General features: G+C 41.9%; 2 protein-coding genes across 2 annotated transcripts; one reads left to right on the forward strand and one right to left on the reverse strand.

Moving 5' to 3' along the window:
• The first annotated feature begins 8,507 nt into the window (after positions 1 to 8,507).
• LOC141602352 (aluminum-activated malate transporter 9-like) lies at positions 8,508 to 15,009 on the forward strand. The gene is made up of 6 exons (XM_074422651.1): positions 8,508 to 9,104; positions 11,392 to 11,529; positions 11,634 to 11,903; positions 12,268 to 12,404; positions 12,497 to 12,643; positions 13,913 to 15,009. Exons 1-6 carry the CDS (start codon positions 8,720 to 8,722, stop codon positions 14,597 to 14,599), a joined length of 1,764 nt encoding a protein of 587 aa, XP_074278752.1. The 5' UTR covers positions 8,508 to 8,719; the 3' UTR covers positions 14,600 to 15,009.
• An 805-nt stretch (positions 15,010 to 15,814) lies between these two features.
• LOC141643387 (uncharacterized) lies at positions 15,815 to 19,328 on the reverse strand. Its single transcript, XM_074452534.1, has 2 exons — positions 17,066 to 19,328; positions 15,815 to 16,581 (listed from the first exon to the last, which is right to left on the reverse strand). The coding sequence occupies exons 1-2, from the start codon at positions 19,326 to 19,328 to the stop codon at positions 15,815 to 15,817; spliced, it is 3,030 nt and encodes a 1,009-aa protein (XP_074308635.1).
• Between the last annotated feature and the right edge of the window lie 3,381 nt (positions 19,329 to 22,709).

A 22,709-nucleotide genomic window follows, 5' to 3' on the forward strand; every position in this document is an offset into this window, starting at 1 on the left:
GGTGATGTTCGGCGAGGGGAATGCGGCGAAGAATGTCCTATCTGAGTTCGTAGTCATTGACAGCTCGTCCGCCTACAACGTCCTCATAGGCCGCGTCACTCTGAGCGAGGTTGATGCAGTAATGTCAATCCGGGCCCTGACACTGATGTATGTCTCGGACCGGGGGGAAGCGCATAAGCTCGTCTCCAAGGACGAGAAGGACGAGGTGGTCAACACCCAGATATCCGCCAGAGAGTGCAACATGCAATCCCTCAAAGTGGCAAAGAAGTCAGGGAAGGGGAAGAGCCCATCCTTGCAGCAGGAGGGCGACCCGATGAATACCGACGTCGGCATGGTTGAAGGAACCCCGACCGACCAAGAAGAGCCGCATCCGGCGTATGGGAAATAACTGCGAAGGGTCCCCCACGGCGAACAGGCTCGGGAGCTGCCATTCTTATCACCAGCCCAAACGGGGACGTGTTTGAGCGCGCCTTGAAACTTACCCTCTCGACCTCAAACAACGAATCCGAATACGAGGCGGTGATAAATGGAGTCGAGTTAGCTAGGGCTGCCGGGGCGGAGCACGTCGTGGTGAAAACATGCTCACTATTGGTGGCCAACCAAATCGATGGAGAGTATGAGGCTCGAGATGACGGGATAGTAAGATACCCGGAAAGGGTGAAAGCCGACACCGCCAAATTGAAGTCCTTCCGGATACGATACATTCCCAGTCCGACGATCCCTCAAGACACATCGGTGTGACGACATGGAGGGTGCACCTTTGATGAGCCATTAGGGCACCGACAATCTCGGGAAAATTTTGTATAAGCGGCGGAGGTGCCCAAGACAACTGTGGGCACCCCGACCCACGTTTTTATCTAATGAAGAATCGTCCAAGTTTTCCATCAAAGTGTTCATTTTCCCCATAGTCACTATCAAGAAGCGACGCCGTCGCAGTCACCCCAAGAAGTAGACGCTACGGCGATCACCCCAAGAGGTAGACGCCGCAGCGATCACTCCAAGAGGTAGACGCCACGGCAATCACCATCAAGAAATAGGCGCCGTCGCAGTCACCCCAAGAAGTAGACGCTACGGCAATCACCCCAAGAGGTAGACGCCGCAGCAGTCACTCCAAGAGGTAGACGCCACGGCAATCACCATCAAGAAATAGGCGCCGTCGCAGTCACCCCAAGAAGTAGACGCTACGGCGATCACCCCAAGAGGTAGACGCCGCAGCGATCACTCCAAGAGGTAGACGCCACGGCGATCACTATAAGGAAGCGATTTCATGACATCACTACCAACAGCGCGGTTGATACTCGCGAAAGCGATCAAGACGCCCTAGGAACGTTAAACACGGTTGAGATATGCATTCTAACCGCCTCGGTCGGGCCGAGTAGAAACAAAAGAAGCGCTCAATTAATAACGTAAGAAGACAACTCGGACGAAGACAAGAAAAGACCTCGGCCAAGCCGGGAGCGAATAAGCAAACTCTTATTAAAAATGATCGGGTTACAAAGTGAGGAAAATACGGGACGACGGTCCCCCCATAAGGATAAGCCAAAACACAACCTACCAAAGTTGTACAAAATACAAGGAAAAGAAAGGCAAAAGGTTACAGACATATCATTTAAGCGCCAAAAGATGGCAGGGAGGAAAGGCTTAATAATTGGCCCCCGAACAGCTAAAGCTATCCGAGACGCCGGTGAGCACAGGTGACGACCGCCCGTCTCCCTATGCCATTGCTGCTTGCCATCGGCGGCGTTAGCGGCATCGTCCTCCTAATGGGCGACCCGTAAAGCTCTCGGCGATCTCGGCTTTCTCGGCGACCACGACCTCGGCGGCCTCGAGCCTCACCTTCATCCTCTCGGCTTCCTCCTTGGCCGCCTTAGCCTCCTCAGCAAGGGCCGCCTTCTCCACGGCCGCCTCTTCCTCCTTCTTCACCCTTACCTCCTCCTTGGCCTTTTCCTTCGCGGCTTCCTCCTTAGCTTCGAGCTTGTCATCAAACAGCTCGTCAAATTTGTCCCACGGAAAGGAGCCATCAAGAGGGAAGAGCTCCCCAATCACTTCCCTGGCAGCTTCTTCGGCCAGGTCCCGGTATTGGGCGCACATGTTAGGGAGGAGAACGGTTTGGAGTGTCTCAATGTCCTCCTCCCTTTGGGCGATGATAGCATCCTTGTTCCGAACCACCTTCCCCTGGACCTGGAACAAGCCCCTAAACTCGTCCCTCTGCGTACGGTAAAGGTCGGCGTGCTTCGAACAATGTCACGCATCTCCAAAGGCAGCCTTAGCGGCTTCACCGCCGAAGCCTCGGCCTTGGCTCTCTCGGCAAGGACTTCCTTTTCAGCGTCCTCCCGAGTTTTCTCTCGACGGACGCCTCTTGACCTCGGCCTTGGCCCTCTTAGCCTCCTTGTTCGCCGCGTCGAGTTCCAGCCTTAGCCGCTCGAGCTGTGGGGCAGCTTCAGCCATGGTCTTCTCTTGCTCCATAATGTGGGAGCCGGCTAGCTGAGTCCATTTCGCCAGCCTCTTGCATATCCTCATCCCCTCTGCCACAAGCTCGGTGGGGGAAACCTTCTGGAGTAGGGAATCGACGGTGACATTTCTATCACCCGCCTTCTCGGCATCGCTTCTCTAATTGCCGCACAGTGAGAACGGCGGCTGCCGACGGTTGATCTGCAAAAATCAATTAAAACATCCGTGTCGGTATACATGGACATATCGGAGAGCTTGTCATCGAACGCCTAATGAACCGCTAAGTCTCGAGCCACGGGATATATCTGTACCATGCTTGGCCTTCTTGCTCGGAGGACGCATCTCCTCGCCGCGCGATTGCGCGATGGCGGCGAAGCATCAACAGCAGGGGTGGGCTCTTTCCTTTTACGGACGAGGGGAGACCCCTCCGCATCGGAGTCCTCCCCATTGGTAATATCAACGATCACCACCGTCTCCTTCTGGACTGAAGGGAGGGGAGGTGGAACTGATGTCGACGCCGTCGCCGCCGAAGACTTTGTTTTCCGCGTTCGGCGCGACATGTTACTAGCAACCTTCGCCTGGGCCGCCTCCACATTCAGGCCTTTCAGCTGCTGATCCATGAGATCATTCGGCGACGTCCTGCGATCACGGGCCAGAGCCTTAGGGTGCAAATCAGCAACGGTCTTATCCTTGTGCAGCCCCATTCTCCGAAGGATATCCTCAGACAGGTCCGGTCCAAAGTGGTCTGCAAAGGAAGCAAAGCAAGAGTTAAGTAGAAGTAAATCAAAATTCAAGAAACAGAAACGTTGAGAGCAGAGAAGGGCCTCACACCGACCCCACTCACTCTGCGCTAGGGCCGGTATGAGGCCGACATGGCAGAGCGGTTCATCCTGAAGAATGATCTGCGTCGGGGGAATCCATCTTTTCGACACCCCACTCTTGTCCGTCTCAAAGAGCCTCATCGCCAGCTTCTCATCCTCATTAAGAGGGACCTTGCTGGCATCCATCTTAAGCTTTTTCCGGGTGACCCATCTGTCATGCTCCGCCTCAGTCTCGCACCGCAAGTTAACTTGGTGCTGGAAGGACCGGGGCAGCGGATAGTCATCCGGCACCTCTACGTACACCCACCGATCTTTCCAGTCCTTGCAGGAGGAAAGCTTATCAACGGAGATGTAACCCGGCTCCACTTGCACGCTGTACCATCCGACACAACCGGGAAACGACGGCCGAAGGTGGTGAAGCGGACGGAATAAATTAACCGTTGGGACCTCCCCCTTGAAGAGACAGAGCCAGACAAAGCCGACTATGGTCCTAATAGCCAACGGGTGCAGTTGGGCCACGGCGACGTTCATGGCTCTAATGATAGCCATGATGTAATCATTCAGCGGAAACCGGAGCCCGTACTCCAAGTGCCGGATGTATACGCCGGTGCAACCCGGTGGAGGACAACAGATGGCCTGGCCCTCCTCAGGGATAACAATTTTGTACCCCCTGCCAAAGTAGAAATGGCCCTCGAAGAATGTCTCGCCGGAACAACTGGCGAACTTATGGGTCCAGACACGGTCAAGGCGGACCTTACAGGCCTCGCCGTGATCCATAACGTATTGCCTCCCCTCATCGGGATGAGCCCTTTCAAAGATCATCACCAAATCATCATCACCGTCGTCATCATCATCATCATCGTCCTCCCAATCCTCCAAAGCTTTTGGATCGACTTCGGGAGACGGAGACCTAGGGCCCCCAAACCTTATCGGGATGGCGTTTAGTATCTCCTCCTCATCAAGACGCGACGGGGAACCCCCCGGCACAGGTTTACTAGGTCCGGCATCAGCAGAAGACATGTTTACAACAAAACTTACAAGTTAAAAAGAGAAAATTTGTTTGTTTACCTTGAAGAAAAATGCTACGCCGGAGTAACGAGTCTGAAAGCTAGAGAGAAGTTTCGTCAAAGAAGGCTAGAAAGAAGAAAATTTTATAGAAAATGAAATTGGTGGCCAATTTCAGGGACTAACTGCCCTATTTATAGGGAAAAGCCCATGAAGAAGGACCAATCAGGGCACAGCCCATGAAACGTCAGCCAATCAGCAAACAGACACGTGTCAGGCATGCAGCCACGGAATGTCAATCGTTGCAACAGTTGAACGTCAATCAATGCAACAGTGACCAAGCGTCTTCAACACGCCCCTTCAAATCTCTCTGCCTATTCATCTTCCTCAACAAACTCCTAAGTATCATTTCTCCCACGGCTACACGATCAACCAAGTTTGTCGGACCTTACCGGGGGGCAATCAAAAGCACACGGCGCTCACAACCTCGGTCTCGGCCAGCACCACTTTCTTTTCCACATCTGATGTCCACTACACATCCATGTGGAGGGGGGATATGGTACGGCCTAAGCAGAGCCATGCCGGGGAAGAAGAAGCCGGGGCAGAAAATTTTTACTTGCGCAGAATATACGTTCAACATACATCGGAGCCCATACCATGGCATAGACTACGCTCGGGGCAAATTGATGGGGCATATTCTGCACCCGCTGACCAGTCAGCATATTGAGCAAGGTCAAAGATATCCACAGCAAGTCAACGGCTTAGACAACTTAACCTAGCAAGCGCGACTGTCGGCTGTCTCTTGGGTCCCGGTTTGGGGGCAATCGGCCAGGCCGAGGCACACATCCGCGAACTCATATCCAAGACCCCTCGGCGGTGAGTCAACAGGGCCCGCCGGCCTGCCATGGGTCCCTCGGCCGAGGGGTAGATCAGTCTTTCCACCTGCTAACCACTTGGCCACTTGGCCACTACGTGACAAAAGGTGAAAGTCTATAAATACTCCTCAACTCTCATTGAGGAGGAGATCCATAATTTAACCTAAGAATCACTATTCATCTGGTAATATCTTCCTTATCTCTCTACAATACGTACTTCGCCAAGTAACCACAACTTACCTCTCTAAGTTACTGACTTGAGCGTCGGAGTGAGTTCGCTCGGTCCAAAGCCGAGCCCTCAGTTTGTTCATCGTTTCAGGAGACCGCAAGGAGGATTCAACCAAAGACGTCATTCTACAAGCACGGGTGGTAACAAGTAACTGCTCTGGAATTACACCCGGAACAGATATGTTTGGCTTACTTACTTTTATCCTATTTTTTCACTTTGTTTTTTTGTTAACTATATCTATATTACTTATAATAAGACGGTCTCACAAATTATAGCATAAATTATAAGACGATCTCACACCGTAAGACGGTCTTAGAATGTAAGACTCTAATAAGTTAAACACTCATTTATTTACGTACTCCCTCCGTCCCGGTCAATTGTTGTCCTTTCGTTTTGGCACAAAGATCAAGGAAAGAGGAAAAGACCAATACCTAAATGACAAGTGGAACAAATTGAATGAGAATGATCAAATTACTCATCAAGTTCATTCTTAAGATAGAAAGGACAACAAATGACTGAGACACCCCAAAATGGAAAAGGACAACAAATGACCGGGACAGGGAGAGTATTAGATAGTCTTACAATGTAACACTTCTATAAGTTAAACATTCATCTTTTTACATATAAAAGGACCCCGTCTTACACTACGAGATATTATTTAAGTTAAACATTCATTATCTTTACATATAAAAGGATCGTCTCACGCTTTAAGACGATAAGACGGTCTTACACTACGGGTAATTCCACTAAGTCAAGGGTAATTCCACTTCAATCATAATCAATTTCTAGAAGCGATTAGTAAAAGAAATACTCCGTAGGCATTAATATAAAAAAAAAAGATTATGATTATTTTAGAGTATAAACCATACAAAAATGCAAAAAATAAAAAAATATGAAGGTGTTGTTTGACCCGGTGTTTAAAAGTGTTTTTCTACTGAATAAGCACAAGTCAGGCTAAACAACCAATTTTGAAGCAGTTAAAACAACTTATTTTAAACCCAAAAGCCAATTTTGAGAGCCAGAAGTAGAAGCACCAATTTGGTGCACCAATTTGGTGCTTCTAGCTTTTACTTTTATCTTAAAGATTTTTAATGCATAAATGACAAATTGTATGCTGTAAACATGTCAAAATAAAATAAAATTAATACTTATTAATTCATATTTTTTCATTCTCTACAAATCGAGACCCATCTTGATATACTTTCAACAAAAAATTTCATTTTTCATCCGCTTATGTAAAAAATCTTGTTGAGAAGTCATTTTTTTTGTAAAATATTAGGCCAAACACCAACAGTTTTATCAAGAAGTAACTTATTAAAAAACTCATTTCTAAAAGCAAAAACAGTTTTCCTAAAGCGATGCCAAATATGCCCAAAATTTATAAGGAATCTGATGAATAATAATGTGAGAAGTGGAAGAGAAGTAGAAGTAGAAATTTGATGCTTTTGCTTTTAGGTGCTGTTTGGCATTGCTTATGGAAAATGAATTTTCCTTTTACTTTTCCTTTTTAAAAGGAGTTTATTCACAAGTTACTTTTCGGAAAAGTTTTAGTTGTTTGGCCATACTTTTGTAAAAGCGGTTTCTCACAAAATTTATATGTTTGGCCTAACTACTTTAATACAACTTTTGTTTGCTTATTTGTTGGTTCTTTATGTAAAAAGTAGAAGTAGAAGTAGTAAATATCTACTTTTCCTTTTGGGGGTGAGTAATCAGTTTTTAACTTCTCAAAAGCACCTTTAAAACTCTCTAATTTACCAACGTTTGGCCAAGCTACTACTTTTTCAATTACAAAAGCATTTTTTAAGCTTGGCCAAACAACACATTAGTGGCTTATTTTTAGATTTTGATTTTTCAAACGTTATTTTACACACCTAAATTATAGTGTTTGGCCTAACTTCTGCTTATTCAGTTAGAAAAGCACTTGTAAAGTTTGGCCAAACAGCACCGCAATGTCAAAAAATTGAAATTTTCGACATAGACAGTAAAAGCAAAAGGGTAACCCGAAGTTTTATCACCCCAATGTGACCCGAAAACCCGAATTGACCGGATTCGACCGAACCTGAACATGATTCGAGCTTTCTTGATCTGTAATTGATCCGACTTGATCTGAAACCATCAAAACTGAAAATGACCCGACAAAATATAACTCTAATTGAACTGAAAAGACTTGAAATTGTTATTTTCTATTATTCATAATCATTGACCCGAAAATGACTCGACTCGAAACAACTCGACCCGCTTGACCCGAAACAGACCCGGCCAACAAACCCGAAACAGACCGGAAACCCAAAACGATCGTCCCGACCCGAATTAACAATATCAATGAGAGACCCGTACCGACCCGAACCCAACGCGTTGACTCGTTTTGTCAGGTATAGGAGGGAATACTATTTACCGTCAAAATTTTGCAAGTTCAACCTATAAAAAGTAAATGATACTTTTGATATAGATTAAAGGGAGTATTAAGTAACTTGGTGACAAATCGCTCCAACAAATATTCGTGAAAATATAACTCCTAAATAATATCCAAGTACGTGACGTTAAACAATCACAAACTGAGATAAACTGAAATGTGAGCTGAAATTAAGTCCAAAAGAACCTGACCTTAAACAATTACAAATTGGGTTCATGTGAGTCAAACTCTTATTTCAGTTCAGTTCAACACCATTCAACCGAAAAGCACATGACCTAATAAGCCAACTATTAAATTATGTAAACGAGCCTGGACTGCATCCAAATAGAAGAGAAAGAGCACGCTTCACAAGTTCAAGGAGTTTGTTCACACCAAGTCACCAACCACAAATATAATCTTAGCCCCAAATAATTTGGAACACATGAAGTCAATTTGTGAGATTTTAAGGTTTTGTATTTGTGGGCGTAATTTCAACACGAATAAGTTAATTCCCAATTCAGTTAACGGCTAGTCTTGCTTATGACGGCTAATCCTGTTATAAGCTTGCGACCTCTCACAAAAAAAGAGAGTGGATAAGGTGGAACACCCCATATGCTTTCCACTCACCTCTCAATATGTATTTCACAAGTTTCTGACGGATATCGTCCGTCCTCAATGAGATTTTGTGTTAAGTTAATTCAGTCTAATTCAGTTTCAAAACGGTGTCGACATCTAATAGGACAAAATCTACTGAGATCCCAATTCCCAACACGTTTATCTTCCCAATTATACTCGAAATTAAAGATTGCAGAGTATATTACGTATCTGAGATTGCTTAAAAAAACCACATAAATATCTCACACTCTCAATTATACTACCAAACTTTCTTCACTCATGCATCTCTATCTACTTCTACAACCTTCAATTCCTTAATCAACCTTCATCAATGGCGACCAAATTAGGTTCATTCCGCCGTAGCTTCTTAGAAAAACGAGAAAAAGAAAAGCTTATTTTCCCTTCTAAAAATGGCTACAATTCCTACCTTGAAGATCAATTACTTCAAGGAGATAACCGTAGTAGGAGAAATGTTTGTTCTTGTTTCGGCCTTGACGAAAAATGTTGTCATTTGTGGAAATTCATAAGGGAGTTCGGGATTAAAGCTTATAAAATGGGGAAATCTGATCCAAGAAAAGTAATTTTTTCAGCAAAAATGGGACTTGCTTTGACGCTTTTGTCTTTTCTTATTTTCTTGAAGGAGCCTCTTGAAGATCTTGCTCGTTACTCTGTTTGGGCTATTCTTACTGTTGTTGTTGTCTTTGAATTTAGTATTGGTAATTTCTGTTTCTTCTTCTTCATTTTGATTATCGCTTTTTGAATTTTAGTTTTTGTTGTCGTCTTTGAGCAAGGTTCACACTTTCCTTTTTAGACCGTCTCGAAATGAGGTGGTAGTGGTTTGAGTTGAGATCATCTGTCCCATTTTTATATCGCATCTCTAGTCGCACTACTTTTATCATGTGATACATTATCCCTTAAATAATAAAATTGCCGGTAGTTTATACTCCCTCTGTCCCGGTCATTTGTTATCCTATTTCATGTTTGGATGTCTTAGTCAATTGTTGTCCTTTCTATTTTAGGATTGTATTTGATAGCAATTTGATTATTCACACTCAATTTGGTCCACTTGTCATCTAATAATTGGCCCCTTTTCATTTCCTTAGTCTTTGATTGACTGAAACGGAGGGAGTATAATATTGATGAGGTGTTGTAAGGGTGGGATTGTGGGACAGGAGATGAGACACAAAATAGGGACAAAGGATCCACGTTGGTTGCTAACTTGCTATCGAGGGTAAGGCTACGTACATCTTACTCGACCTCTCTTACCCTCCAAATTTGTGGGAGGCATTGGGTAATGTTATTGTTGTATTTGTGGTTACTGTAATACTATGATTTGTGACCCCATGAATCTCTCAGCTTGCTTCTTCTACGCCATTAGTACACCCAAGAGGAGGGTATGAGCCTAAGGAGGAGACATAGGGTACTAGGTTTCCTATGTGGGATTTGCCGCTGTTTTAGGTGGATGAGTGAGTATTTCGTTGAGGTTAATTGTAAATAACCTTTGCGTTATTTGATGGGAAAGTTGGTTTTTTGAATCCCTTAATGCTTGTACTTAGTCGGGAGGAGCCGGAATTTGAAGTTGGGAGAGTTAAGTATCGGTCAAATTTTATTGGGGCGAATTAGCACCGCCATATAATAACTTGAAAAAAAGATTGAAAATTTTAATAGAAGGAAATGATATTCTTCACTCTTTAGGAGTCAGTGACCCAAACAAGACCAGCCTCCACAAGGCTTCACTCTTTAGGAGTCGGCACCCCAAGCAAGACCAACCTCCACGCTCTGCCACTAGTCAAAAGCGCACTTCATTTGTAATGGAGTCGAACATTGGCTATTTTTTTTTTTTTTTTTTTTTTTTTTTTTTTTTTTGGTTTTGGATTATGATGAGAGAAAACAAAATGGCTCACTAGACCAAGTTTCTTATATTACAATTACTTATATGAGATGGTTCTATGCATAGAAATTAAGTCACTGCTCTTATATTGTGAAGCATCAGTTTGTCAATGTGTCAACACAATTTTCCTTATGGAAGTTCTTATGTGTTTCTGTAGGACGCACATCAGAACCCCCACAGGCAGAACCATTAAGGCACCGAGTTCTGTCTTTTCTACTTTGCAACTAATAGCGTGGTAGTTAGCTTGGATTATATGCCACAGATTGGAACTTTCATATATAATATGGATAGTGAATTCATTTATGCAGTATTTCCCTTCCAGTGCTACCGTAAAATTTGATAGTTATTAAATAATTGTGTGTGATCAGTTCCAATAAACAATGCCACAAGTAGGAAGATTTTTAACTGATACATATAGCATTTTAGGCCAACATTGCCATCATTAACTATTACGAAAATTATTGGAACTGATCACACACACTTATTAACTCCTAATTAACGTATTGAAGTGAGATGCTAGTAAAATAACTATACAACATAGAAGTCATCTATACTTTCTCAGCATCACAGTGATTAATAGTATAGATACAAAGGTTTTCATTGTACAGAATAAGAATTTGAGAACGTTGGATAACATTTCCTTTTATGGACCGTGTGTTTAGAGTAAAAGTTTATTTGTTTCTGGCCTCATTTTCCGAGGGATATATTGTATTGTATGAGCCGCATGTTCGATCGAGTGGTTGTTAAGCTTAAGATTGTTGACCTTTGATTGGAATACTGAATACTAAGTCTGCAGGTTACCTAAGCCTGTGAGTGCTCTGACTTTAATAAATACAGGGTGAGATTGTGAGAATCTCTCATTCTAATCCTCTTTTCTGCATAGACCCTTGAAATCATTTTTGGCTCGACTGCTGCACTGTATATTAGATGAATTGTCGTTGTTTGATTATCTAATACACTTTCATTGTTCTCCATTATTTTTTTCCACTTACATCTTGCTTTGAATTATGTCTGTCTGCATCACCCCATTTGCTTTCAGGTTGAGAGTCTATTCGACCTTTCTGAGCTGGTGTAGTTTCACTGATCTTGATAACATCAATTATCATTCACAGGAGCAACTCTTAGTAAAGGCTTTAACCGTGGATTAGGGACATTATCTGCTGGCGGACTTGCTTTGGGGATGGCAATGTTGTCTACCTTTGCTGGAGATTGGGAAGAACTTGTAATTGTTGTTAGTATTTTTATAATAGGTAAAGAGAATTTCCTCGAGTTTTTCTCAATTAAGTCTTTTGGTACCTGGTATGTTTCTAGTATGAGTTACATTCCTTACATAGTCACATGCTTGCAATGTCAGGATTTGTTACCACATACCTGAAGCTATTTCCCACAATGAAGCCTTACGAATATGGATTCAGAGTTTTCTTGTTGACATATTGCTTTATCATGGTATCTGGGTATAGAACAAGGGAGTTCGTCGAAACAGCGGTTACGAGATTCATACTTATCGCATTGGGTGCTGCTGTTGCTTTGGTGATAAACATATTCATTTACCCAATTTGGGCTGGGGAGGATCTGCATGGCTTGGTAGTGAAGAATTTTACTAATGTCGCAGTATCCTTGGAAGGTAGAGAAGATGATCTATTCCTCTCTTTTGATTGACGCTTTCTTACCTTTTACTATCTTCATACCAATTTTTTTTGTCCCCGTTGCCTTTGAGTATCAATCTATGTCACCATTGTTTTCTCCAAATATATATGAATAGTTGAGAGACACAGGGTACTATTATATATTGTGAGAAAATACCGGTCGTCTATATTGTTTGACCGCTGAAGTCGTATGGGAACAATGTAAATACTTCTTTCTTTCTTTCAAAAAAAAAAAGGGTGAAGGGACCAATTATACTGATTCCAAATGCTTAAATGGTTGGAGTATATTTTTGCTTGCCTGTTGCCATTCATAATAGTTTGTTGTCCTTGAATACTATGTAGGTTGTGTGAATGAATATTTGAGCTGTATAGAATATCGGAGAGTTTCTTCAAAAATTCTGACATTTCAAGCTTCTGATGATCCACTCTACAGTGGATATAGATCAGCTGTAGATTCTGCAAGTAAGGAAGATACTTTGGTGAGTCATCACCAAATCTGAACACTTTCTTTTTTTGCACATAACACGATATAAGGATGCTGAGAGCACAAATTTTTGTTGTTGAATATTAGGTGGGTTTTGCCGTTTGGGAACCACCACACGGTCCTTATAAAAAGCTTGCATACCCATGGAAAAGCTATACCAAAGTCAGTGGTGCTTTGAGGCATTGTGCATTTATGGTGATGGCTTTGCATGGCTGTATACTTTCGGAGATTCAGGTTTCTATGCTTACCCCTGGCTTGGTCTGTGTTTACATCATTTTTTCTATTTTGCAACATTCCATTTTTAGACGCACTTTGTGCTCCATCCTCCACTGTCGAGTTATTACTTAGGGCTCGCTTGGAATGGGAGTAATTATTAAGGGAGTAATAGAGGGTAAAATAAAAAGAAATGGAAGCAGATTGGTGATTTGTGGTGGTTGTGGAAGGTGGAAAGAGGTGGTGAGGGAGGAATTATTACCTCCATATGGAGGTAATGCATTACTTGAGGGAGGAGGTGGGTAATTATTACCCCCTTAATGGATAGACTATTACACTATCTTCCTCCATTTTTATCTCCAACCTCCATCACTTTCCTCTATTTTCTAGTTCATTTAAGCTCTATTACCCCCTTAATAGTTACTCCCATTCCAAACGAGCCCGACAATATTATCGTTCTGTATCATCAATTCATCATTACACTTTAGAATAGTTTCTGTTGTTACTGATGATAATCGTAATTATTGATATAAGCATTTGTTGAAGCTTGTTAAGTTTCCTAGTAGACTGAGATAGTGATTTGTTCCCTTTTACCCAGGTAAGTAATTTGTTGTGTTCTAATTCTATTCCAGTCCCCATTTTCATAAGAGCATTTTTGTACTGACAATTCCGAGAATACGTTATTGAAAACATCAGAAAACATCAAGAAGAAACAAATACTTTCTGATTTTTACTCTGCGACATCCGAAATAGTATAGGACCGTATCGAAGTACTATTATATATCCTGAGTTATAGCTATTTATTCATGAGAGCTAAACTGGAAAATAAAAGTTGCCACCAAAAATAAATATCCTCGATAATGTCAGTAGTACTACAAAATATGAGCCTTGATTCTTCGTATTCATGCCAGTGCATCATCGGCTTCAGCAAATGGCTACAGAAGGGGGTTGGATTGTAAGCAGTCCTACCCTGTGTTGTTAAGTGGCTGTTTCTGGATTTTCTATGCAGTGCTGTATAATCTATGTTGCTCAGACTCGTTTAGAAGTGTCCGGCACGGGTGCGTGTCCAGACTCGACAATTTTTATGAAAAATATGCAAAATTTGGTTTAAAATGAGGTGTCCAAGTGTCGAGCGTCGGACACGGGTACGTGAGGAAATCAGAAGAGTCCTCTAATCTGTTGACAATCAATTTTAATGTTTAGTGGACTTTATATATTGATGGTCTTGTTTTGCAATTTGTATGAATACACCATGGCTTCCTATAATTGAGTTTTATCTTCAAACAATAGGCGCCTGCAGAAAGAAGACAGGTGTTCCGTAGTGAGCTCCAAAGGGTTGGTAATGAAGGTGCTAAACTGTTACGTGAGCTGGGAAATAAGATAAAAAGAATGGAAAAGTTGGGCCCAGAGGAAGATATACTCTATGCAGTGGATGAAGCAGCAGAAGCGTTGCAAAGAAAGATTGATCATAAATCTTATCTTCTTGTCAATTCTGAGTATTGGGAGATTGGGGACCCTGAGAAGTATCCGAGACAACCCCAAGAACTTATGACAATGGATCATGAGAACTCAATGCCAGAATTCAAGTCTCTAAGTGATCTTGAAAATGCAACTCCGGAATTCAAGTCTTTTAGTGACTTGGATGGGTTACAGACATTTGACAGCTTTGGGACCGAAAATGACCTTGGGATTCCTCATGATCTCACTTCGAATGTTACCTCCGAGACAAAAATCAGAAAACAGTCGTCATTGCCTAATCCGCTGCCATCTATTCCAGACCAGGAGTCTAACGAAGATGAATCAAAGATATATGAGAGTGCAAGTGCTCTGTCATTAGCGACGTTTGCTTCCCTTCTGATTGAATTTGTAGCAAGACTACAAAACCTTGTTGATGCATTCAAAGAGCTGAGTGAAAAGGCAAATTTTAAGGAACCAGTTCGGCAGCAAGCATTAGAAGTAGAACCTGCTCCTACTTGAATATAATTGAAAACGTAGCGCGGATTCTTCGTGCAAACATATTTCTTGATTTTGGCACACGGTTGTCGCGTTCGTTCCACTTTCTGCCTGAGCATGACCATAAACTTCCTCAGCAAAACTTAGATAGCGACAGTAAAATGAAGCCAGATGTATCTTCATACATGGAAGTATTTGGTAACGGATTTCTATCAGTACTACTAACTACTAATATATACACTGCCCTTTAGCTCAGCAAGTCTTGCAACAATGTAAAATAGTACATTATATCGCATCTCTTGTTAGTTATTTTATCTTTTAAAACTCTTTTATCTTTGAATGATATGCTTTTGTCTCGTAGAATATGACTATACATTGTTGTACACGGTTTACATTATGTGATGTCAGTCATTTGTCAGGGTAATGTCGGACCAGCTTTATGTTACACGGAGTAAAGTTGCTGTCTTATTGAGTTATTGAGACTAGCTACTGAATGGTAGTTTACTGCTAGCGGTTCTTCATGCGGCTTATCTCATATTGCTTAACCAAGTGTTCCCGAGAATGTGAAAGCTGAGCTCAGAACAATTTATAGCCCGGCCAAGTTGTGTCAGATGGCATGCCAATGATGAGAAGATGAGCAGCTAGCAGCAATTTGGAAATTTGCAGCTACTATCAAAGCTTCCAAATCGATATCTTGCATCTTGTCTTTTTTTTTAGACAATTTTGTACTATTATATATATATATAAAAGTTCATATTACACGATACCATTACAATACCAAGTAACATTACAGCTAAGAAAAAACTTGAGACGACTAATACTACTAGATAAAGCAACTGGAATAGAGGAGCTGCTGGAATCCTGCATCAGACGCAGAAGTCGGATGCTTTTGATTTGAAAAAGTACGTCTTGACGTCTGAAAACTGAGGCGAAAGTCATAGCCTCATTCAGAGCTAGAATATTGATTTGAAGAAGGGAAGATCCAAAGCATTGTAACGCTTCATATGTGACATGATCGTTGCAGAAAACTTTAAAAGATCCAATGGAAAAGTTCTTGTTGAAAACCACCTCCGTCCTAAAATAATAAGAAAAGCGTTGCGGGATAGAGGTAACAGGGGTTATCACCTCGGTGAGGTAGGTAGTGCTGTCATAGCATTTGAAGTGGGAAATGAAATCATATTGTTGCTGGGAAAGACGAGCAGTTTCGACAATAATAATCTCGTCGAGGGCAAACACAAATTATATTCCGAAAATCACATTATTCCGATGCTTCCATATTGCAAACATAGTGAGTGGAAAATGCAGCAGTATAAGGGCATTACCGTCAGAGGGTCGAGTAGTGTAGCGTAAAAAAATTTTAAACCAGGTGGAGAAAGAAATTTGGGAACTTGCATCTGATCGAATACCAAGAAGACTGGCAGCCCAAATTGCCCGACGAACCGGCGATCCACGGAAAAGATGGTTTATGGATTCAGGTTCTTCATGACAGAAAGAGCAATTTGGGTAAACCGCCATACCTCTTCTGATTAATACATCTGCAGTAGGCAAAATACCGTGTACAATTTTCCAAAGAAAAATCTTGATATTTGGTTGACAAGGTAGGCTCCATATGAAAGACCATTTAAATTCCCTTGTAGCAGGAGATTGATGCGAGGCAAGTGCTGTTGAACAATTGTGTAAAAGGAACGAGTACCCAGAACTGGTGGAATACCTTCCGTCTTCAGTGAATTTCCAATATACGAAGTCATCAATAGGTTCAGGAGGAAGCTCAAGAGCACAAATTTTTCGAGCAGAGACCGTGTTGAAAAATTTAAAGACATTTTGCTTATTCCATTGAGTCGAACCAGAAAGTAAGTCTGCAAACCTGATAGAGTGTGATTTGAACATGGGCTTAAGAGAAGGCGTTGTACCAAGAATCCAAGCATCGTTCTTGATGTTAATCAAGTTCCCATTCCCGAATTTCCAAGCAAAACCATCCCGAAGAAGGAATGTATTTTTAACCACACCTTTCCAAAAAAAGACGCAAAGAGAGTATTTTGAAACCTTTTCGGGGATAGGAAAGTCTTTCGATATTTCGTGCGAAGGACAAGAGAAATAAGTGAAGCATGCGATGATGATGATGACGAGAAAAGTCTTTGATAACAAAGCTTGACTAACAATACGAGCATTTTTAATACCAAGACCACCTTCCGTTTTTGGCAAATTTAATATCCGGGGACAACCAATGCTGGGCTCTTTTATTTTGAGATTGTTTCCACCAAAAGAGGTCGATTAAATAATTTATTTTCGTGGTAATTTGAAGAGGGATCGGAAGGATGGATGCAACATGAGCAAAAGAGGCAATGAGAAAAGTGTTTATAAGCAGAAGTTTAGCAGGTTGTGAGAAATGAGCTGCACCTCAGGAGAGAATTTTTGTAGAAATCTTGTCTAAAATAAACTGAAAAGTCATAGTTTTCCTTCAAATATCAATTGGAACACCAAGGTAAATACCAAAATTCTGCTTTGAAGGTACTCTGAGAGTGTTTGTGACATGGTCTCTGAAATCATCAGGTGTGTTTGGGCTGAATTTGATATAAGATTTTTGGTGGTTAGTCATCTGACCCGAAAAAGCACTGAAAGAGATTAAGATGTCCCGTAAAGACTCGCAGGCAGTTGGAGATAACCGAAAACACAGGAGAGCATCGTCAGCATATAGTAAATGAGAAATTGCAGGGCTATTCCTGGAAAGCTTGATGCCTTCAATAGAACGATTTGATTCCGCCTTAATAATCATAAGAGAAAGAATCTCCATACAGAGAACAAAAAGGTAAGGCGAAATGGGGTCTCCCTGACGCAAGCCGCATTGAGGAAAAAAACGTCTTGAAGGAGTACCATTAATAAGCACTTGTAAAGAGACAGTTCTTACGCAGGCTTTAATAAGTTTTCGGAAAGCTTTAGGAAAACCAAAAAGCTTGAGCACATGGAACAGAAAAGGCCAAGAGACTCTGTCAAAAGCTTTGTTCATATCAAGTTTGATCGCCCCAAAACACCGAGTACCACTTCGCCTTTGGTTGATGTAAGAAATAATTTCATGGCCAAGAAAGCCGGTGTCACTGATGAGTCGTCCGGGAAGAAAAGCATTTTGATTTTGGCCGATAATATTATTAGTAACCTTGCGGAGTCTGAGAGCAATGCATTTTGAGGCAGCACGGTAGATGACATTACAAAGACTGATGGGTCTGAACTGGGATATAGATTCGGGATTAACAACTTTTGGTATAAGAACAATGTGAGTAGTATTCCACGCCGGAGGGAGATGACCGTTATTGAGGAAACCGAGAACGGCCGATGTAATGTCCACATTGACGGTGTGCCAGAAGAGCTGGTAAAATCTGGGTGGAAAACCATCAGGTCCCGGTGACTTGTTAGGTTTCATATCAAAGAAGGCTTTTTTTACATCACTTGCAGTGAAAGGCTGAGAAAGATAATCCTGCTGCAAAACATCTAACTGGGGGAAGGACAAGTCTTCAAGTTCTGAGAAAGAGGTTGAAGGCAGAGAAGAAGTAAACAAATTCTGAAAATGGTTCATAATTAAATCAGAAAGATCTGATTCAGACGAAGTCCAGGAACCATCATTATGTTTCAAAGAGATAATACGCAACTTTTTCTGTCTTGCTTTAGCTCTGCTGAAGAAAAAAGAAGTAGGAAGACCGTCATTTAAATGGAAATCGGATTTTGCTCTTTGTTGCCAGAAAGAATGCTGGATGTGGACTTCATGCCCAGAATATCGAAGATTTTGCAGGTATTGAGAGGCGGAATTTGAGTCGTGAATGTGAGAAGCGGAAGCATATAAATCTTGTGAGAAAGAACTCCAGTCAAGCATGAACTGGTGTCGATTTTGAATAACCCAATTGAGAATACCAGTACGAATTTGAGTAAGTTTGTAGGTGACTGAGGAAGTAACAGGAGCAGGAGAGAAGCTTTGCCAAATAGATAGAACAAGATTTTGAATGTCGGAGTGATTGAGACACCATATATCCACACGGTAAGGCCTTTTTGGCTTCATCAAACGGGCAGAAAAATCAAGTATAATAGGGGCATGGTCCGACAAAAAGATAAAGAGATTCTGAATATGAGCTTCAGGATACTTGAGTAGCCAGTCTTGTGTAGCATATCCACGATCAAGACGTTCTAAAATAAGGCTTGGGGACTCTCTTTTATTAGCCCAAGTAAACCGAGGGCCCGAGAAAGGAAGTTCACAGAGAGGCGAATTAATTCTCCAGTCAACGAAGGCGTTCCAGCCAGTAATGCTGGACGAGCCTCCAATTTTGTCGGAGTATTGTTCGATTTGGTTGAAGTCACCAATCATACAAAGCGGAGAATAAGCGGAACAAAGCTGCTTCATTTCTTTCCAAAAACTTGCTTTAAGCTCACTACAAGACTCACCATACATAAAAAGAGCATACCATACATAGCTCAAATTATGATCTACAACTTTACAGAGGATGAAATGATGATCAACGACAAGAGGCACAACATCTGATCTATCATCCCAAAGCAAAAGCAAACCACTACTTAAACCCGCCGAAATTGTACCACAACTATTAGGCAGGTTTAGAGAACTAGTTTTACAAACACTATCCGCTAAAGAGCACTTAGTCTCTTGAAGAAAAACTAAAGAAATATCATAATAGCGAACGGACCACTTTATGTACGGAACAATAGGGGCGTCCGCTCCACCCAAACCCCTACAGTTCCAAGAGAAAATCTTCATCGGTCTACTGGTGGCAGAAACGGGCCTGCCACAACCCAAGGCTGCGAAAAATCAGCAAAGTTGATTGGAGAAGCGAGATTGGAAACTGGGTCCAAATCTGCAAGGGGAGAGCAAATCTTTAGCCTTTTATTTGGGAAAGAAGGAATAAAGCCTTGAGATGATTCTGCTTCAGAAAAGCAGGCAAAATTCCTTTTCCGAGAAGTAGCTGCAGATGCGGTAAACGGTAAACATCATAAAATCTGAATCAGAAGAAGAGGAGAAAGAGGATGGTTCCCGCGAGCTGAGACTGGAGATGCCGTTAAGGAAATCTGAAAAACCAACCATAGAGACCGGAGAGAAAGAAGATGACGCAGAGACAGTAAATTCAGACGGAGACCAACTTTCAGAAGGAGAAGATGGAGTAAAAACAGCAGTGGGAGAGCGAGATGCATCAGAAGATGTCGACAACGAAGACAGCGCAGATTGAAACGCATCAGAAATTAAACCATTATCCAAAATAAGTTCAGCACGGTTGAAACCAGAAGTAATGTCGCAACAATTGGTATTAAAAGCGTCCAAAGAGGAGGAGGGTTGGAATATAACCTGTCTTGGATTAACCAAATGAGCAGGAGCAGCATCATTAGGCAGAAGGTCATCCGCAGTTTGGTGAAAATTAACTGAGACATCTTCAGGCGATTCTGGAGCCCGGATGCGAAAACCCGCTCGAGGTAAATCACCATTAGGAACATTTGCAGGTGTATTATTTGAAACATTTGGAGCTGATCTCATAACAATATTCGGATTATGAGTATCGTGCTCGTTATGGCGAGGGTCAACATAAGCAGTATGATCCGGCTCACCCGCAAGAGTAGAACCAAAAACAGGAGGGGGAGAATTGTTATGGCCGGATCCGTCACTTGATGAAGGCGAGAAATCACCCAAACCTGAAGATGGTGAAGAAGAGGAATCCTCTCGATTAACAGGCCGATTCGGAGTGGAATTAACATGAGTATTTAAATTGGAGAAAGAGGATTGGAGGCCCTTGATAACATTTGAGAAAAGCGGTGTAGCAGTCGGACCATAAATAACCTGAAAACCTGATAAGTGAAGGCCCTGAAGTCGTTGTTCAAGCTTAGCAGTGGCACGGGCGATAGAAAGATTACAGAATGATCTTTTATGACCCACTGTTCCACACCTACGACAGAAGCGGAAAACGCCCTCATAACCAAAAGAAACCCATTGAACTCGGTCCCCTGAAAGAGGGATATAACAGCCTGGAATAAGAGGTTGATTAAGATCCACCCAAACCCGAACTCGAACAAAAGGACGTGAGGGAAGCCCAGGACCAATGTGTTCTTCTTCAATAACGTCACCCACATGCTGAAGAAGGTGACTGGCGACAGAGGGATGAAGAAATTGAAGAGGGAGACCATGAACACGAATCCAAATAGGGACAGAAGTGAAGTTCATATTCTCAAGAACGGAATCCCAAGCAATATTACGGAACACCAAGATACTGCCTTCAACATTAATAAAGCGGAGTAGCGAAAAGTACTCAAAGTCGGCAGGATGCGAAAACTCGAAGACGAAATAAGGCTTCATAAAGTGAATCTTGACAGCTTCGCGAGTAGTCCAAAAAAAATTAATATTATGGTGGACACGAGCTAAGTCGAAACGTCTTTGGTCAACGAAAAAGCCGGCAAGAGATAGATCAAAATTAATATAGGAAAGGTTGACTCTAAGATTTAGGGGAAGAGAAATAAGTGGTCCAGCTTGATATGGTAAAGCAGACATGGTGAAAAAAAAACCCAAAGAACAGGGAAAGTGAAAACAGTAAAAGAAGAAGGTAGGAAAAATAAAAAAGTTTTAAGGATGAGAAGGGTAAAGAAAGATGAAGAAGGGTAAAAAAGGAGGTGATAAAGCAGATGATGAAGTTGTGGCAGAAGATTAGAAAAAGGAAAAACGGTGGAGAGAAATGTGTCAAAACAGAGAAAGAGATAGATTGTATGTGGGTCCAGAAATCTGGTAAAAAAGATAAGGATAAGAGGAAGAAATTGTTTTAGAGAAGTAAAGAAGTCTGGTAAAAAATAGAGGGGTAAGAAAAGCAAGGTAAAGGTTTTTTGTTTGTTGGTCTAGCTAGATTATAAAAAAAGTAGAAAAGGTGTTTGTTTTGGGTTTTTTGTTGTTTTTTATGGAAACTCTCGGCAGAGAGAAGACTCTCAATTTTTAGAGAGAAAAGAGTGAATGAGTATCTTGCATCTTGTCAATGTCCTAAACAAGATACTCCGTAAGATGTTTACTCTGTTACCACTACTCACTTTCGTACCGGAGAGGATCCTTTGGCCTCTAGTATGTGGTAATGGTAGGATTTGCACAAGTATTTATGTTTTGTTCAATAAAATATAATGAATTTTTTTTCTCCAATTTTAGTTGAACGATCTTTTAAAATAATGGTCAAAAATAAAATATTTGTCGTTTTGGGTTGATTTTGAAAATAATTGTCAAAATGGTGTCCACGTAAACTCGGGTTTTCAAAACCTAAAATACGGAACAAACACGCCATTACCAATGACGTATTTTATGAAGGAAACACGCCATTAGCATTGACATGTCGTTACAGTTTTTTCCCAACTGACCGTGAACTTTACAAAAAAAAAACAATTATACATACACGCCATTTGGGGGTGGCGTGTTTCCTCCCCGAACCCCGCCATTTCCAATGGGGTGTTTCCTTTAGTCCATTTTATAGAAGTTTTTTTCCCTACTTACTATAAAGACGTCATTAGTAATGACGTGTCTGTTCCGTGTTTCAGGTTTTGAAAACCCGAGCCTATATGGACACCATTTTGACAAATATTTTCAAAACCGACCCAAAACGACAAATACTTTACTTTTGAGCATTATTTTAAAAATGGATTCATTTTAGTTCCAACATGATATTAGACTTACCTAATAACACTTTAAAGTTGAAATCTATCAAACCCGACCTATTTCATCTTTTTAAAAATCGATTTAAACTTACCTAGTAACACTTTAAAGTTGAAATCAATCAAACCCGACCTATTTATCCAATAATTGAACAACTCAAGACTTAATACTCATATTAGATAATATGAGTATTATGCCCACTTCACCCCGACCAGTAGAGATGGAAGTTGGCACGTGGGTCGTTGGGCTGGCATGTCCCAGCACGATCCACAACCCGGCACGACACGACACGCTATGGGCTGTGCTTGGGCCACCATTATCATTTAACTGGCACGACACAGAACCCACTTGAGTCGCGCCATTTTCTGCTCCAAGTACGATGAGCCTGAGCCGGTACGGCCGACTTCCATCTGTACCGACTACCTCCAAATATTGACAATATAGAACAACAAAACCTCGGTGCGACACAAACTC

This window comes from Silene latifolia, chromosome 1, assembly GCF_048544455.1.
Source record: "Silene latifolia isolate original U9 population chromosome 1, ASM4854445v1, whole genome shotgun sequence".
Lineage (NCBI taxonomy): Eukaryota > Viridiplantae > Streptophyta > Magnoliopsida > Caryophyllales > Caryophyllaceae > Silene > Silene latifolia.